This window comes from Macaca mulatta, chromosome 2, assembly GCF_049350105.2.
Source record: "Macaca mulatta isolate MMU2019108-1 chromosome 2, T2T-MMU8v2.0, whole genome shotgun sequence".
In the NCBI taxonomy this organism is placed as follows: domain Eukaryota; kingdom Metazoa; phylum Chordata; class Mammalia; order Primates; family Cercopithecidae; genus Macaca; species Macaca mulatta.
In genome coordinates, this window is record NC_133407.1 from 3,359,029 (window position 1) to 3,378,657 (window position 19,629).

At 38.0% G+C, this 19,629-nt stretch overlaps 1 protein-coding gene across 2 annotated transcripts in view; it reads left to right on the forward strand.

Moving 5' to 3' along the window:
* The window catches only part of ACAP2 (ArfGAP with coiled-coil, ankyrin repeat and PH domains 2), a 179,749-nt gene that overhangs the window by 54,239 nt on the left and 105,881 nt on the right, over positions 1-19,629 (forward strand). For both annotated transcript variants that reach the window (XM_077990624.1, NM_001261274.1), the window contains 3 exon segments: positions 5,038-5,095; positions 15,058-15,177; positions 16,008-16,061. In XM_077990624.1, the coding sequence (XP_077846750.1) occupies positions 15,079-15,177; positions 16,008-16,061 (153 nt within the window). In that variant the 5' untranslated portion in view covers positions 5,038-5,095; positions 15,058-15,078.

The following is a 19,629-nucleotide window of genomic DNA, read 5'->3' on the forward strand; positions in this document are numbered from 1 at the left end:
TAAAGCTATTGCCAAGTTGGAGTGAAGGGTTTTTTTTTCTTTGGTTGTTGTTAGTTTTTAAGGATTTTAAATGGATGGGAAAAAGAATTTTTTAGCATACTACTTCTTCTTTTTCTTTTTTGAGACACAATCTCACTCTGTCTCCCAGGCTGGAGTGCAGTGACGCGATCTTGGCTCACTGCAACCTCTGCCTCCTGGGTTCAAGCAGTTCTCCTGCCTCAGCTTCCCAAGTAGTTGGGATCACAGGCATGCGCCACCATGCCTGCCTAATTTTTGTATTTTTAGTAGAGACAGGGTTTCGCTGTGTTGGCCAGGCTGGTATTGAACTCCTGACCTCAGGTGATCTGCCTGCCTCAGCCTCCCAAAGTGATGGGATTACAGGCGTGAGCCACTGTGCCCTGCCCATAGTTATTTTTTCTTTCAAATAATTTTATAAAGAAAATGTAATGCTCATATTACACATACTAGTTATTTTAATGTATACTCTTTTATAAACAGTAGCTTAAAAAGTTTATTGCTACAACAAGGATATACAGTTATCTGAGTGGAGAGAGTTCTATTTTTGAGCCTCATTCATTTCATAGCCATGTCTTGGTGTTAAACTTGCTATTGGATTTTTTTCTCTTCTAGTTTTCTTATTTGTTTTTTTTTTTTTTTTTTTTTGAGATGGAGTTTTGCTCTTATGGTCCAGGCTGGAGTGCAATGGCGTGATCTCAGCTTACCACAACCTCTGCCTCCTGGGTTCAAGCGATTCTCCTGCCTCAGCCTCCCTAGTAGCTGGGATTACAGGTGCCCGCCAGCACGCCTAGCTAATTTTCGTGTTTTCATTAGAGACGGGGTTTCACCATGTTGGCTGGGCTGGTCTTGAACTCCTGACCTTACGTGATCCACCTACTTCAGCCTCCCAAAGTGCTGGGATTACCGGCATGAGCCACCGCCCCCGGCTTCTTTTCTAGTTTTATGTTTTGAGGTAACTATTTTCTCAGTTGACAATAACAAACTATGATGCATGAATAGATAAAAGAATGAAGATATTGTTATTACAAATAAGGTATCTGTTTTTCGGAATTCTGGGCTTATTCAGCTTCTTAGAGTACAGACAGCTAGAGCTAAGTCCAAATTTTATTTTCTTTTATGTATTTCATATATGAGAAAAGATTTTCATTCATGTTCTTATATTTGACATTCATAATAGTCAGTAAACTTTTTCTGTAAAGGGCCAGATAGTAACTATTTTATGCTTTGTAGGCCATATGGTCTCTCTTGCAACTACTCAACTATGCCATTATGGCGTGAAAACTGCCATAGAGAGTACGGAAGTGAATTAACTTATTTCTGCTTCCTTAAAACTTTAGAGGAACAGAAATTTGAGTTTAATATAATTTTCATGCATCACAAAATATTATTTTTTAAAAATATTGTTCAGCCACTTAAAAATGTAAAAACCATTTTTAGCTTACGGACTTTGTAAAAACAGGTTATGGGTCAAACTTGGCTGTTGGGTAATTGTTTGCTGACCCTTGTGACTGTTCATTGTCTTCTCTTTTCTTCCCTTTCTCTTAACATCTGTCTGCTTTATTTCTTATTTTCTGTTTTGCTGCTCAATCATATATTTTATTTCATTGTTAATGTGTGTATAACTTGGTTTTTTTAGATTAAATTTTAAGCTATGGAGGGTAGGGGTCTATAATTTTGGCCTCTTTATTAGCTTGCATTTTTATAAAAGTTATATGCTTAGTAAGAATTTGGGGCCGGTCCCGGTGGCTCAAGCCTGTAATCCCAGCACTTTGGGAGGCCGAGATGGGTGGATCACGAGGTCAGGAGATCGAGACCATCCTGGCTAACCCGGTGAAACCCCGTCTCTACTAAAAAATACAAAAAACTAGCCAGGCGAGGTGGCGGGCGCCTATAGTCCCAGCTACTCGGGAGGCTGAGGCAGGAGAATGGCGGGAACCCGGGAGGCGGAGCTTGCAGTGAGCCGAGATCCAGCCACCGCACTCCAGCCTGGGCCACAGAGCGAGACTCCGTCTCAAAAAAAAAAAAAAAAAAAAAAAAAGGAATTTAGGAGGATTGCAGAGAAATAATATCTATCATTTAATATTTGAAAGATTGTTGTGTAAATTCTTTTATTTCACTTATTAGTTTATTAAACATATGTCCCAGAATGGTTCTATCTCATTAATGAATAGAAGTCATCTCAGTGGTAAGCTAAAGGAGAGGAAGAATCTGTGAATTGATTTTGTTCCTTGTGTCATGTACTGTGATTGATGATATGAACAGTACTCATTTAGTCTTTACACTCCCTGTTTTTTAGTTTGTTTTTTAAACGAGATGGGGTCTTGCCCTGTGGCCCAGGCAGGAACGCAGTGGTGCAGTCATAGCTCACTGTAACTTGAAACTCCTGGGCTCAAGCAATCCTCCTGCCTCAGAATCCCCAGTAGCTGGGATTACAGGCACACACTACCATACCTAGCTGACATTTTTTATTTTTAATTTTTTGAGAGACTGGAACTTGCTTTGTTGTCCAGGCTGGTATCAAACTCCTGGCCTGACACTACTTTTTGTATTTTTTGTAGAGACTGGGTTTCACTCTGTTGGCCAGGCTAGTCTAGAACTCCTGACCTCAAGTGATCTGCCTGGCTGGGCCTCCCGAAGTGCTGGGATTACAGGCGTGAGCCACATTGCCTTGCCTCTTACCTTTCTTTAAATGTGTTGTTTCACAAAAGTGAATTAGTAGAATTGCACAGTGAAATAAGATTGGAGAAGTTACAAAAAGTTTCTACCAACCCATTTGTTTAGTAGAAAACTAATTTGCTTGAAAGAAATGGAAGATTGAGTAAAGATAAATAAAGATTAAAATGTAAATGAAGAGGGTATCTGACAATTAGAGTACTTAGTGAGTTTCTCCCTTGGCTCAACATTTTGTTTGTGTGTCTGTACTGATATGGGGAACTGAGACTGGTGAGCGAGGTGCACAGTGATGGAATGTGTGTGAGGTGCTGGAGGGGCACGGGAGGGCATGCCATTCAGCTTGAGTGGTTGAGGGGTTGCAAAAGGACCATGTATTGGGGAGGTGGTGTTTGGACTTCTTTTTCCCCTTTATTAGCTTTAAAAGTTCCTTAAAAATGCATAGTTCTTGAAAATAAACAATCCAGAATTTAGTAAAAAGTGCAAATCCTTATTTATCCTTTCTGCTGTCGAATTCCCATTCTTCAGAGTTGTAGTTTGCAGACTGATAAATATGCTCCCAAATTGAGCTTATGCTATGCATATAATTTTGTAGCTTGCTTTTTCCCCCCCATATAATACTCTATCCTGTGCATATTTCCATATTAGTATAGATCAACCTCATTTAAAATCTTCTGCCTCACATAATGGTAGGGATATATCGTACTTTATTTACATTATTTCCTATTGCTGCACATCTAGGTTTCTAACCCGTTACAGTGAATATCCTCATACACATACATTTGTTCTCTTGTGTAAATTAAGTTTTAGATGATGAGTAGGTAAAGGGACTGAGGACTGATGTGGATGAAAAATGTTTTCTAGGTTCAGGGGACAGTGCATAGTTTGAAAAACTTTGCTGAAGCGAATGAGAAGTTTTTAGTCAGGAAGAAGTATTTCTGTTTCTGTGCTAGAGAGTGCGGCACCTTTCATTCTCCCCAGTCGTATGCTAGCGCATCTCATTTTATCATAGGCATTTCTTTACTGAATAATTCGTGGTTATTTTCTTATTTTAGAGATTTTAAAACTTCTTAAAAATAAATGTTACCCGATGGGGAAGCAGAATCACAAGCCTGATAAGGTGAATTTCAGAGGTGTCACAGAGGTGAAGTGGGAGTTCTGGAAATAGAGTTTTTTGTTTTATTTTGAGACAGGGGCACCTAGGCTGGAGTGCACTGAAGCCTCAACCTCCCAGGCTCAAATGATCCTCCCACTCAGCCTCCTGAGTAGCTGGGACTACAGGCATGAGCCACCACGGTTGGCTGATCTTTTTATTTTTTGTAGAGACAGGGTCTTCCTGTGTGTCTCAGGCTGGTCTCTAACTCCTGGGCCCAAGCAGTCCTTCCCCTCAGCCTCCCAAAGTGCTGGGATTACAGGTGTGAGCCACCACGCTTGTTCCGGAAATAGTTTTTATTCTATCTCTTGTCTCCTGAGAATATCTTACTCAGTGTAAATCCCCATTACTATCCAACTTTAAAAAAATTTAGTTAAGTCTTAAAATACCTCTTTGAGAATTGCTAGTTTATCCAGTAGATATATGAAAATGGCCTAAATGACTTAAAGTAGATGAATTACATTTTGTTATACATACTCTTGAGTGTAAAATGTTTTCATCCCTAAAAACTTAGTTGCTACTATTTTGTTTCAGACAGATTTCCAGTTTTGAAATGTTGTCTTGTAGTGTGATATGAAGTGCTAACTGGCATTATAATTGTACTCTCTTTTGTCAATAAAGTGTTTGGCTTATTTAGTTTCTGCATTTTTCATAATCTAACCTTCGCTAATTTTTCTGTATTAAAATTATATTGCTAGGAGAAGAAGAGAGACTAAAATTAGTGTTAGGTGCTGATTAAAAAAATACTTTGGAAACAAAACAGGGTGATATTTTTCTGAGCTATTTCTAAAAGTAAAAGCTCTTCTTTTTGGTTGCTGACAATGCCTTGCAGTTTGGTTGCATGTGTTTTGTTATCAAGAAATCTGATTCTTTGTACGCTTCAACTTTTAAAATTTCTCATTTATTTAAAAAGTGCATGCTAAATAGCTGTATTTAGTGTTATTAATTGGAATAATACTAATGCTTTGAGTATAAATTAGCGTAATGTGTTCTGTCGTTGTCCTAAACAATAATTGTGTTATCTGTTGTATTGCATGATGATGAAGTATTTATACTAAATTCCAAGGTAATTATTACTTCATGTGAAGTGTAATTTTTAAGCATTCATATCTATCTTTTCATTTAGAGTTACTTTTCAAGAGTAAAGTATACATTTGAACAAATGAAATAACTTATTTTATATTTAATTTTTCTAGGGCAGCTTTGGAAGAAGTAGAAGGTGATGTGGCAGAATTGGAACTAAAACTTGATAAGGTAAATTTTACATGGTTAGCTTTTTAAAACATCGATTCTTGTTTGCCATAAATAACTATTAGTACCTACAATAGTGGGTACCTTTTTTATTTTTTGGAGACAGAGTCTCACTCTTGCTCAGGCTGGAGTGCAGTGGCATGATCTCAGCTCACTGTAACCTGTCTCCTGGGTTCAAACGATTCTCCTGCCTCAGTCTTCCAAGTAGCTGGGATTACAGGCGTGCACCACCATGCCCAGCTAATTTTTTGTGTTTTTAGTAGAGACGGGGTTTCAACATGTTGGCCAGGCTGGTCTCAAACTCCTTACCTCAGGTGATCCATCCGCCTCGGCCCCCCAAAATGCTGGGATTACAGGCGTGAGCCGTCACACCCGGCCTGGTAGCTTTTTATCTCTATGAGGGTAAATGCTATTATTATCCCAGATTTACACATGAGGAAAGTTAAGACTAGAGACACTAAGTAGCTTGTGTATAAAGTCTAATCTAAGTGCCAGAGCAGGAATTTGAATCCATGTCTGACTTCAAAGCTCATTAAACATCCTTTATGTTGTTAGAAGCTTTTTCTGGGGCCGGGCGTGGTGGCTCATGCCTGTAATCCCAGCACTTTGGGAGGTCGAGGCGGGCGGATCACCTGAGGTTGGGAGTTCGAGACCAGCCTGACCAACATGGAGAAACCCTGTCTCTACTAAAAAAATACAAAATTAGCCGGGCATGGTGGTGCATGCCTGTAATCCCAGCTATTTGGGAGGCTGAGGCAGGAGAATCGCTTGAACTGAGGAAGCGGAGGTTGCTGTGAGCTGAGATCGCGCCATTGCACTCCAGCCTGGGCAACAAGAGTGAAACTCCGTCTCAAAAAAAAAAAAAAAGGGGGGGGGGGAAGCCTTTTCTGTATTTTCTACCAAAAACATCTTTCTTTTTTGTTGCTGAATGGATTTCATATATAACCTGACCATTGTATAAATTTGGGTGTGACCACGTTCAAATATAAATACAGTTTAAAATATTAATTCAATTTTTAAGCTAATGCCAGAAATGCTTAAAATATACTTAGTAATCGGTATGGTCATATTTTGTGGAAGGATAAATGTACATTGATTTCCTCCATCTATATTATTGATGATTTTTTTTGAGTCTGTCCAAGAAACGTTGTTTGCTATATAGTAGGCAGAAGTAGTAGAATGAGAAGACAGCTTCTGATCCATTTGTTTAGATGTACTTCTGAAGCCGCTGCTCATTAAAATGTTTCTCTTTAAATTTCTGGAGATAAATCAGATGTATATATTTGAAATACCTTTTCTGGAAATAATTTTCTAGTTTAATGATTATTATAAATGGCATTGCTGTGTAACGTAGTGCTTCTCAAGCCTAAACTTTGCATAGGTATCCCTTGGGGATCTCATCTTGTGAAAAAACAGATTCTGCCTCAGTAGCTGGAGATACCTGAGATTCTGTATTTGTAACCGGACCCCAGGTGACGCCCAGACTGCTGGCCCATGGGCCACACTTTGAGTAGCAAGGATATTAAATACATGAAGCTGAAGGTTTTCAAATGTTCTGAAACCATGAAACACACATCTTTATATCATATAAATAGTCTAGAAACTATATAAAACAGCATTAGTTCTATATGTAAACAAATTACGTCAGAATTTTAGATGTTTAGAGAGAAGTTATTTTTGTATAGTACTCTATAATTTTTAAAGCCCTGTAATATGTAGTATCTTTTTAATTTTTACAATAATCTTGTAGTGTAGGTAGGACAAGTGTTATTATTCCCATTTTATAGATGAGGATAGCAAAGCCCGAGGAAGTGACGGGGACTTGCTTCAAATCACAGAGTAGAAGAGGCACGACCAGGGTTAGAACCCCTTTTCTTTTTGTTTTGGGACAGAATCTTGCTTTGTCACCCCGGCTGGAGTGCAGTGGCACGATCTCAGCTCACTGCAACCTCCACCTCCCAGGTTCAAGCACTTCTCCTGCCTCAGCCTCCCTAGTAGCTGGGACTATAGGCTCATTCTGCTATGCCCGGCTAATTTTTTGTATTTTAGTAGAGATGGGATTTCACTGTGTTGCCCAGGCTGGTCTCAAACTCCTGCACTCAGGCAATCTGCCCGCTTTGGCCTCCCAAAGTTCTGGGATTACGGGCATGAGCCACCGCACCCGGCCCCCTCTGTCTGTATGATCAGTTCAGTGCTCTTCTTGTGCACCCTGCACCTCAGGGTCTGTGCCGGGGGAGCACACGCCACTGGGAGATGTTCTGAGGAATGCTAGCTAGCCTCCAGGCAAGTCTTTGCAAAAATTAATGTTTTAATTTTGGATAAGGATATTTGAAAATGCCTTCCTTCGTTTTCCACTTAAAAATTACATGTCTGGCTTTTTATTACTCTTTTATTTTATTTTTTTTTTACCCTGAGGCTTTACATTTATTTTCAAGTACTCTTTGAAACAAAATTTTAAACTCTTAAGGTAGAAAACAGAAAATATAGTTTTGATGTTATGGAAGATGTATGAGAGAGTATGTAGAGGGGCAAGGCCTTTTGAAGAATCACAGAGTGGTATAAGAAGGGTATCTTATTACTTATATATACAAAAATAATACATATATTGTTACATATAATATACATGAAATAAGAGTAATGTAATAAGGTAGAACTGCATGTAAATCATATGAAACACTGTGGTGGGACACCTCAGAGTTTAAAATACCTAAACAGATAGAATCCACTGACAGTGTTTTTGCTGATTATTTTGCTGTTATGAGTGAATTCTTTTTTCCTTTGTATTATTCACTTGGGGTAGGGCACACTGCTAGAATCTTCAAACCAAAAGATTCAAATCTAAAACAAGTTATTGAAGTATTGACATTTAGTACTAAGAACTATAAGCCCATTCTAGAGTCTGTCTTACCCAAAGGGCTACTAAGGACACATGGAAACCTGACAGCTTAAAAAATATCACCTATTTTCCCTCCCACTGAGGGTCCATAGTTACTTTTATATTTCTCTGGTTTCTGTACCTCTCCCAAATTCTTTTTTTTTTTAAATTAAAAAAAATTTTTTTTTGAAATGGAGTCTTGCTGTGTCACCCAGGCTGGAGTGCAGTGGTGTGATCTCGGCTCACTGCAGCCTCCACCTTCCAGGCTGAAGCAATTCTTCGGCCTTAGCCTCCTGAGTAGCTGGGATTACGGGAGCATGCTACCACGCCTGGCTAATTTTTTGGTATTTTTAGTAGAGACAGGGTTTCACCATATTGGCCAGGCTGACCTTGAACTCCTAACTTCAGGTGATCTGCCTGCCTTGGCCTCCCAAAGTGCTGGGATTACAGGCATGAGCCACCATGCCTAGCTCAAATTGTTAATCTATTAACTATTATTTTTATTTTAGAAACTATGGGGAGTTAGCATAGAGAAGAGAGGCTGAGAGGAGGAAATGGTTGTTATTGAAGGTAGTGGCATTGAAGGACTAATGGGGGTGGTGGAGGGGTTGCTCCAAGTCTAGGTTAATGATTGCATAGCTTCCTGTGGGGCAAGTTCCACCTATAGTATCATTGTAAATCATGCCAGGGACAGGTTAAACTAGCTTGTTGGCTTTGCGTATAATGTACGCCACCAGTAGTTCCATTCTTTCTGGTGAATAATGCTTTACGAGTGGCATTGCTCTACTGAGTTCAATTATTGATCCATTCTTTCTGGTGTTCTGTCATTGACAGCATCATAGTGCATCATCGTTGCCATCTAGACTTAATTTCTGCATGTGTTGCATTGTCTCACTGGCATGCTTGTTCCCCGTTGAGCAGATACTCTTTAAATCTCAGCCAAGTACTACCAAGTGTTGGCTCTTTTTCTTCTGTTGCATTATTTCGTGCATGTACTTTGATTTAAGCTGTTACAATATTGTAATTTTGGGGGGCAGCATAGCCTGGTATTAAGAACACAAAGCCTGGAGCTGCTGCTGGGTTTGAGTCTGGCTCTCTCATTTACTAGCAGTATGGCCTTGGACAAGCTCTTCAACCTTTCTGTGCCTCCGTTTCTTCTCTCCAAAATGGGGAAAATAAGAGTGTCTATTTCGTGGGGTTATTATGAAACTAAAGTGAGACAATACATGTAAAGTACTTAGCACAGTTCTTGGCATGTGGTAAATTCTAAGTAAACAATGATGCTGTCTCTTCAACAGATTGTTAGCTCCTTGAAGACAGACTGTCCTTAGAAAGGCAAAAAACTGGCCCGGAGTGGTGGCTCACACCTGTAATCCCAGCACTTTGGGAGGCCGAGGCAGGCGAAGTACTTGAGGTCAGGAGTTCGAGATCAGCCTGGCTAATATGGTGAAATCCTGACTCTACTAAAAATACAAAAATTGGCTGGGTATGGTGCCCCTGGCGTGGTGGCGTGCGTGCGTGCGTGCGTGTGCCACTGCACTCCAGCCTGGGTGACGGAGCAAGACCCCGTTTCCAAAGAAAAAGAAAAAACCCTTATTTGTTTTGTATACTTAGTGTATGCAAAGTAGTCCTATGTTTTACTTATATTATTTCTTACCATTATAGCAATATTGCAAAGTGGATACCCTAATTTGCACATGAAAAAACAAGAATCGGAGAGTATGTTACTCAAAGATAGTCAGCAGATAAGTTGTTTGTATTCCTATCATCTGGCAAAGTGTCTATGACATAGTAATTGCTTAGTAAAAAGTTGTTGAATGGATTAGGGATATTAGTTTGATAGTTTAGATGGACTTGACATTTAATCTTGTTGTAGGTAAAAATCTTAGACTCTTTGTAGGTTTATTCAGTTATTATCTCATTTATCAGCGTTATCAAGTATTTTGACAGCTGGCAAAATCTCAGTCTTCTCTCTTTCTGCCTCCCTCCCTCTTCATTGCCAAGTCCATCCTTCCTCCTGGATAGCCGCAGTGTATATGTTGTTCTGCTGTATGACAATTTCCTTTCCTCTGTAACTCCTGTGATAGTGACCACTGTTCTACTTCTGATACCTATTTCATGGCTATGTTCTGTGCCTCATCACCTAGGGTTCTAATCTTTGAAATCTGGAATGCTGGTATCCTACTTTCTGACTTGAGTCTCCAGTCCTTCCAGTTCTCAGCCTCATTACTGCTTCTGTTCTTCAGCCCTATCTCTGGTCTGTCACTATCCACTTGTGATATTTCAGATCACTTTTTTTTTTTTTTAATTTTACTTTAAGTTCTGGGATACATGTGCAGAATGTGCAGGTTTGTAACACAGGTATATATGTGCCATGGTGGTTTGCTGCACCTATCAACCCATCATCTAGGTTTTAAGTCCTGCATGCATTTGTCCTAATGCTCTCCCTCCCCTTGCTGCACCCCCGAAAGACCCCGCTGTGCGATGTTCCCCTCCCTCTGTCCATGTGTTCTCATTGTTCAACTCCTACTTATGAGTGAGAACATGTGGTGTTTGGTTTTCTGTTCCTGTGTTAGTTTGCTGAGAATGATGGTTTCCAGCTTCATCCATGTGTCTGCAAAGGACATGAACTCATTCTTTTTTATGGCTGCTCAGATAGTTTTTAAATACACTTCAATGTATTCCTCTTTTTTTGTAATTAAAGTTGAGATAAAATTAACCTAACATAAAATCCACTGTTTCAAAGTGTGTGATTCATGGTTTTTAGTATAGTCCCAGTGTTGTACAACCATCACCACTATCTAATTCCAAAATATTTTTCACCCCAGAAAGAAACCCTATATCTATTAGCATTCACTCCCAATTCTCCTCTCCCTCTATCTTCTGGCAACAGAATCTACTTTCTGTCCCTGGCATGGTGCCTTTTCTGAACATTTCAAATAAATGGAATAATACAATATTTGGTCTTATGTGACTAGCTCCTTTCTCTTAGCATAACGTTTTTAAGATTCATCCGTGTTATAGCATATATCAGTTCTTTGTTGTTATAGCTGGATAATGCATCATTGCATGGATGTACCTCATTTTGTTTCTCTGTTCATCAGTTGATGGACATTTGAGTTGTTTCTCTTTTTTGGCTGTTGTGAATAATGCTGCTATGATCCCTTTCAGAGTACTCTTAATTTTATTACATCATTATTTCTCTTCAGAGACTTTCATGTCCCTTCCGTAACACCTACTCTGCAGAATTCTCCACTATTTTAAGTCTAACCATCTATATTATTTGTCCCATATCGGGCCTACAAAACCCTACAGGGGAAGTTACACAACTGTTTGGTGAAACCAACTGATGGTGCTACACATTCCTGGAATTCTTGATATAAAGCAGTTTCCCCCAAACTCAGTCAGGTTCCTTTCTTGTTACTGTTAGTGGCTCTTCAAGACCTCAAGATTTGCCACATTGTTCTTCATTCTTAGCAGATGACCTTGTCTCTTCTTCTGCTTGGTGGGAAATGCCTATTTCTTGGTCCTAATCTAGAAGTTTAACAGGCTCTGTTCTTACCATTTTAGTTTTTCTGCTTCTTTGAATGATAAAAGTAGCCCTTTTTCTATGCATTTGCAAGCTGCCTACCTCCTCAGGACTTCGCTTTAGCATCTCTCTCCTTTCCCTTCTCTGCCACCTCTACCTTAAATTGATAAAGTTTATTTATTTATTTTTTAAATAAGCTTGTTTCTTAGTAAAACAAAACAAAAGCAAGCAACAATAAGAAAACCTCCCCCTCTGACAAGGAAGCACAAATCTCTATTGAATAATTACCATGTGCCAGTAACAGTTTGTGCTAAGAATCTTTTTTTTTTTCTCTTAAAGACAGAGATAGGGTCTTGCCATGTTGACCAGGCTGGTCTCAAATGCCTGGCCTCGAGAGATCCTCCCATCTTGGCCTCCCAAAGTGTTAGGCTTAACAGGCATGAGCCACTGGCCTGTGCTAAGAATCTTTATGTGCATTATCTTACTCTTTTTTTTTTAGTAACCATATATGGTTTGGTACCATTGTTACGTATGATACAGAAGAAGAAATGGAAGTTTGTTGAGGTTAATGTCATTCAGGCTCACTTAGATGTTTAACAGTAGGTTGAACCTAAGCAGACTTAGCTGAGAACCCTATGTTTTTTACCATATGTTTTACTATTAACCTGTCTCTCTTTGTTTTTATGGAAACTTTTAATTATTTTTTAATTTAATTTGTTGCATAATACGACCTGTGTAGTATACAATTTGAAGGTAAAAAAGTGTGTACCCAGTGAAAATCAGTCATTTTCTAATCTCTTTCCTAGAAGAATGCACTGAACTAGTTTCTCTTGTGCCCTTGCACAATTCTCTTTTTTTTTTTTTGAGATAGCCTTGCTCTGTCACCGAGACTGGAGTACAGTGGCATGATCTCAGCTCACTGCACCTCCTGGGTTCAGGCAATTCTCCTGCCTCAGCCTCCCGCCTAGCTGGGACTACAGGTGCGCACCACCATGCCTGGCTAATTTTTGTATTTTTAGTAGAGATGGGGTTTTGCCATGTTGGCCAGGCTGGTCTTGAACTCCTGACCTCGAGTGATCTGCCCACCTTGGCCTCCCAGAGTTCTGGGATTACGGGTGTGAACCACTGTGCCTGGCCTTTTCACAAAATTTTCTACGCATATAAAAGTATTTGTACTCTTCAGTACAAATGACTGTCCCCATTTCAACAAAAATTTTAGCACTGTTCTACATTTTGATTTTTCTCTTAATATATCATGGATGTTATTTGTTATTATAGAGCTGTCTCATTAAAAAAAAAAATGGTTGAATTGTATTACCTTGAATGGATATATCGTAATTTATTTAGCTGTCCACTGATGGACACTTAGCTTGCTACCAATATTTTACTGTGACTGCAGTGAATAACTTTACATGGGTCATATGGCTATCTGTAAAATATAGTTGTATAATACATTTTAAAAAGTGAAATTGCGAAGTTAGAAGGTATGTGTGTTTTAAATTTTGATAGCTCTTGCTAAACTGCCTTCTGTAGATATTGTACTAATTTACACTCCTACCAACAAGGGTGCGTGAGAGTGACTATTTCCCCATACCTACCCTCTTTAAAACAGCATGCTATCAAACTTTTTGATCTTTGCCGTTAGTTAAAAAAAAAAAAAAAGTAATTTCTCTTTCTTTTATTATGAGTGAGAATGAATATCTTTTCATGCGTTTAAGACACATGTGTTTCTTTTTTTGGGGGGGATAATTATCTCTGCATGTATGTTACCCATTTTTTCTAGTGAATAGTTGGATTTTCAAAATAATTTATATACCCTTTCTTATGGTAGGGAAATTTGTCCTTTGTGATTTATCTTAATATTGTTTTCCTATGTTATTTTTTTTGACTGTGTTTGTTTTTTCCTTATAGGAATGTCTTATATAATTGGATCGATCAGTTTGTTTTTTTTTTTCCATAGTATTTGAGCTTTGCATCCTTCTCAGACTTCCCACTTTGAGATTATTGAAAAATAAAGAAAAAGCTTCTGTTTTCTCTTTGATTTCTGATTTTGTTTTTATGTTTAAATCTTTATCTGTAATTAACTTGGGGGTCTGTAATACAATTTAATTTCTTTTTTTATTGCCTTCAGTTGACTATCCAGTGTCCCTAATATCATTTATCAGATAACTTTTCCCCCACTGGCTGGAATATTACTTTAATCAAATATGGCATATTTGTATCTGTTTTTTTTGACTGTGTATTCTCTTACATTATCAGTTTGTCTATTTGCATTTACTACCAGACTTTTATTTACTTTCCTTTTATGATATATTTTAATATCATATTGTACTAATGTTCCTACCTTATTACTCTTCTTCAAATATTTTTTTTTTGCTCTTCTTGCATAGCGGTTACTCCATATGAACTTTAGAATCAGTTTTTCTGGCAAGACATTTTATTTTATATTGTAAATAGCAAACGATTTAAAAGACATCTGTGCCAGCATTTCTCACAGTGGGTTTTGTGGAACGTTGATCATATAATAATGCTTCCTCTCACACGAATTCTTTTTGGGAAATGCTACATATTTTATACCTCCCCTCTTGGATGCACACTGATAAATCAAAAGCCCGTAAGAGTATAGCAATATCTTCTGTTGCCTTTTCTAGGAATCTTGCCCTGGTCCCCACAGCCCTGGTTAGATGTTCTTCCTTTTTTCTTTCATGCATAGTTTTGTCATAGTAGTTGTGTTTGTGCTCTATAGAATTTATCTACTTGTTAGAATTATAGAATTAGAGTTTTTGAGAGCAGAGATTATGCTTTCAATTTCTGTTCCCCTAGGTCTTAGGGCAGCAGTTTTGATTTATACTCTTGAGATCCTTCAGGGGTTTTCTAAAGTTTTTCTTGGCTCTTTTTCCTCTTCTTGGTGACCCCCCTCTCCATCCCCTCAGTACTTTTCTCTCCTTTCTCTACAACAGTTTCACTTTCATCTGTTTTTTAATATTTGACATTTACCCAAGATTTTGGTAAAAAAAAAAAAAAAGTTCTGTGCCTGAAAGAAAGAAGAGAAAGAAGGAAAGAAGGAATGGAAGAATAGGGAGATGGAGGGATAAAGGGAATGAAAAGAAGGAGGAGAGAGAGAAAGAGAAAGATGAAAGAAAGAGAAGAGCCCAGTACGAAGGCGTAGACGATGCCTGGAACAATGGGTATTAGAGAAATTTTTTTTTTTTTGAGTACATGGTTGATCAATCACTTTAGACATCTGCTTTGATAGACTAACGTTGAAATGATCAGTAAGCTATCATACTAGTTTACTTACCTTTCCTCCAACGTACTTTTGTTATTGTTATCACACAACCTCTGGATCCTAAAAGGTCAACTTCTTTGGTACAACTCTGCTATGGATTTACTTTATAAGCCAAAGGAAAAAAGAATACTTTTCAATTAGTCTGTTTTGAGTTTATTGATGAAACAAATTGAACTTAACTAGGTCACCTCATATAGTTACTGCCTGCACTTGTTCAGCTAAGTAATTTGTAAAATTATCTTCAACCTGATGAATATTTTTTTCTTTTTCAGCTTGTGAAGCTTTGTATTGCAATGATTGACACTGGAAAAGCCTTTTGTGTTGCAAATAAACAGTTCATGAATGGGATTCGAGACCTGGCTCAGTATTCTAGTAACGATGCTGTAGTGGAGGTTAGTATTACTGAAATTACAGTTAAAAATGAAAAAAAAAAAAAGCAATAAGACATTAAGGAATTGTGCATTCGTCTACCTTATTTAGTTATGGTGATACTTAGAAGTAGAAAAGCGATCACCCCTTGGTGCTGTCTTGTATAATTCTGTTTTCTACGATAGAAGTTGATGGTTTATTTGCATTGCGCATTATCTAGCATGGCTCTTCTCACCTAGTTTCTTATTATTTTGTTTAGTTTACTAAGTTTACTTGCTGCTAGGTGAGCTGAAGCACCTGTCAGAGGGCCTGAGCAGGAAGATCAAGATCATGCCTCCTAGTAGCTGCTTATAGGGGCACGCAGAGGGCCTTAACCTGAGTGTAGTGTCTAACTCTATGTATGGCGGCTGTATAGGTACTGGTTAGCCAGCTTATGCCGGGTTACCTTAGATCCCTTGGTATGCTGTGTGGTGTTATATTTCTTTCATGAGAAATAATAACTGGTGAAGAAATGATTGTAGTTTGATGATTATTTGATCCTAGATGCCTACATGGGTCATCTTGATACACTCAAAACAGTTTTACCTTAGGTTTATATTTGCCATTTCTATTGGTAGCATAATACTATTGAAGGGGCAGTACTAATTCTTTCACATTTTTAGGGTTTTATTTGTTACCACATGTAGACTTGACCTCTGCAGAGTGTACCTGTGAGGTAGTGAGATTGTCCCTGGAAATAAATGTTACTGTTTACAGTGTAACTTGATCTGTCAGAAATGCTGAGGTCACATTTTTGTGACCTATTTAAATGGCTCTTAAATGATTTGGTTTTCTTTTGATTTCTTTCTCATAGACAAGTTTGACCAAGTTTTCCGACAGTCTTCAAGAAATGATAAATTTTCACACAGTAAGTGTCAGTAAGTAGGTGTTAACTATGACCGTATTAACATTTTAGTATTTTTCTTGAGTCGCAATATTTTATGAAATGACTAAAAGTGAATTACATGGCTTTGATTCGTCATCAGCTTTTTAGTTGGGTGAATCTAAAACGTACACTGTGTGTGTATTTGTGAGTGTGTGTGCGTGTGAAAGAAGAGAATAAGAGTATTATTTTCCATTCTAATATAGTGAACTTAATATCATTGAAGGACATACCCCCAAAAGTTAATTTTTTTTCTGTTTAAGTTGTGGTTTTAAAAATTTTTAAGCATGTATTTAAGAATAAAGAAGCAAAAGTCATTTTAAATGTAGCTATTTCTTTTTAGATACTTACCAATATATCCCCTTTATCTAAACAATGACCAATATTAAAGAGTGCTATATTCTTTGAGCTATTTATATGTGCATTTAAGATTTGTGGACATTTATCCTTCAAGAATGAGGGATATATATTACTTTGGGAATGTACAAAATTCCTTTACAAAGTTTATGAAAGTTTACTGCAAAAATCACAGCTTATAAGCTGTATGTTTCTTACATTTTTAAAAAAGCTTAATTGATATGGCTGTTGTATAATTATTTAATCAGTGCTTTAAAATTTATTAGCCGCTGTCTGTACTAAGAATATCAATACTTATAATCTTCATAAAATCTGCTTGTTTTTGGTTCTTAATTTGATTTTCTTAATTTTTTTGTTGGTTAGCATATTTAGGATGAAGTAATATGACAACGTTTATTTTAATTGCAGTTCAAATTTTAGCTATACCAATATTGACATGTACAAGTATCTGCTTGAGTGACTGTTTTCAGTTCTTTTGGGCATGTACCTCGGTGTAGAATTACTGGGTCATGTGGTAATTCTATGTTTAACTTTTTGAGAAACTGCCAAACTGTTTTCTACAGAGACGGTACCATTTTACATTTCCACCAGTAGTGTTTGAGTGTTCCAAGTTCTCCGCATTGTTATCGTCACTTGTTATTTTCAATTTTTTTTTAAAAAAATTATAACCATCCTAGTAGGTGTGAAGTGGTATCTCATTGTAGTTTTGATTTGCATTTCTCTAATGACTCATGCAGTTGAGTATCTTTTATGTGCTTACTGGTTTCTTGTGTATCTTCTATCATTGTTAGCATTGTTGTTTATTGAAGTCCTTTATTTATTTAGAAATAGGGTCTCACTCCGTCACCCAGGCTGGAGTACAGTGGCACAGTCATACCTCACTACAGCCTGGAACTCCTAGGCTTAAGTGATCCTCCTGCTGTACCCTCCGAGTTAGCTAGGACTACAGGCGTGTGCCACCATGCCAGGCTAATTTTTTTTTTTTTTTTTTTTGGTAGAGGTGAGGTCTTGTTCTTTTGCCCAGGCTAGTCCTCAACTCCTGGGCTCAACTCATCCTCCCGCCTCAGCCTCCAAAGCACTGGGATTACAGGTGTGAGCCACTGCACCCAGTCTCTTTGTCAGTTATTTAATTGGGCTTTTTTGTTATTGTTGTTGTTGACTTATACTTGTTTTACATAGTTTGGATATTAAACCCTTACCAGTATATGTTATACAAATATTTTCTCTCATTTTGTAGGTTTTCTTTTTTACTTTCATGAAAATATCCTTTGACACACAAAAGTTTTTAGTTTTGATGAAGTCTGAAGTTCAGTTTCTCTACTCTGTCTTTTATTGTTTGTGTTTTTGGTGTTATGTGTGAGGGAATTCATTGCCAAATTCAAGGTCATAAAAATTTACCCTTACGTTTTCTTCTAAGAGTTTTATGGTTTTAGCTCTAGTATTTGACACCATTTGACCACATAATAGTTTTCTTTTTGCCTTCTGTTGAATTTAGATGGCAGTGTTTGGTATATTTGATTTCTCTTTAAACCAAATGTAATTTAGTAAGAAAGTTTTTTTTTCCTGTTGATATAAGTGATTGACTTTAAATTGACATAATAGACTAAATGTTTTCTCTATAATTTATTATCCTTTGAAATACTCCTCTCCTTACAGCAGTAAATCTTACGCTGTTTCTTTATATAATAATACCTTGCTCTTTGTTATGGTTTTATATGTGAAAAGTTATGATTAAGATAAACTTTTGGCAAATAATTTTTTTTTTTTTTGAGACAGAGTCTGGCTGTGTCTCCCAGGCGATCTCGGCTCGATGCAGCCTCCGCCTCCCGAGTTCGGGTGATTCTCGTGCTTCAGCCTCCCAAGTTGCTGGGACTATAGGCATGCATCACCGTGCCTGGCTAATTTTTGTACTTTTAGTAGAGACGGGGTTTTGGCATGTTGGCCAGGCTAGTCTCAAACTCCTGGCCTAAAGTGATCCACCCGCCTTGGCCTTCCAAAGTGTTGGGATTACAGGCGTGAGCCACTGCACCTGGCCTTGAAGCAAGGTATATATGTATTGTTTCCTTTGGAGGAATAGAGATTGGTCTTTGTTTTGTTGTGTTTTGTTTTGAGACGGAGTCTCGCTCTGTTGACAGGCTGGAGTGCAGCGGCGCAATCTCGGCTCACGGCAACCTCTGCCTCCTGGGTTCAAGGGATTCTTCTGTCTCAGCCTCTGGAGTAGCTGGGACTACAGGCGCCCGCCACCATGCCCAGCTAATTTTTTGTATTTTTAGTAGAGTTGGGGTTTCAACATGTTGGCCAGGATGGTCTCGATCTCTTGACCTTGTGATCCGCCTGCCTTGGCCTCCCAAAGTGCTGGGATTACAGGCGTCAGCCATTGCACCCAGCCGAGATTGGTCTTTTTAATACCAGTGCTCTTAATCTTAGTGTGCACCTACACTCCTGAAACCTGTGCAGATTCCACTTTTCTCACTTTTCTTTCTCTCTTCTTGCTTCCTCCCTTCCTCCACCTCCCTTCCTCCCTTCCTTCCTCCCTCTTTTTTTTTTTGGCTATTCCTTATACTTGAGAAACCTCATACTCTCTGTTGACTATAAAACTCGTTGCTTTAAAAAGATAATTTGTATACTAAGAAAAAAATCACTCTTTGTCCGTCTGCCTGGAGGTCTGAAGGCTGCATGTTGGTCAGCTTGTTTGTGTTTACATACATGTTTCTATACAAGAAGAACTTTTTGTCTAACACTATACCCAGAAGTCCACTGTGTATTTTATTCTTTTATTCTTTTTGACAGCATCTCAGAAATTTTCCTTTTAATAGATATAAAAATGAAATTGTGAGTCCTTGGTTTACTTCCTTTTAATTTTCTTCTTTTTATAGTTAATATACCATCTATTCTATCTGGCCTTTTTGTTGTTTTGTAACCAATACTTTAAATTTCTTTCAGTAGGAATGACTTGTGTCACTTGAACTAGAATTCCTATATTTGTGGCAAAAGTTCTTCCCTCATCATAGCCCGGTTATACTTCACTTTAATTAGACTATGGCTAGGGATAACACTTACCTTGTTTACTGTTACACTCCCGGTAGTTACATAATTCTCATTCTAGGGAAGTCATTTAATTTTTCTGAGATTCACATTCCTCCTCTGTAGGCTGGGCGTGGGGGCTCATACCTGTAATCCCAGCACTTTGGGAGGC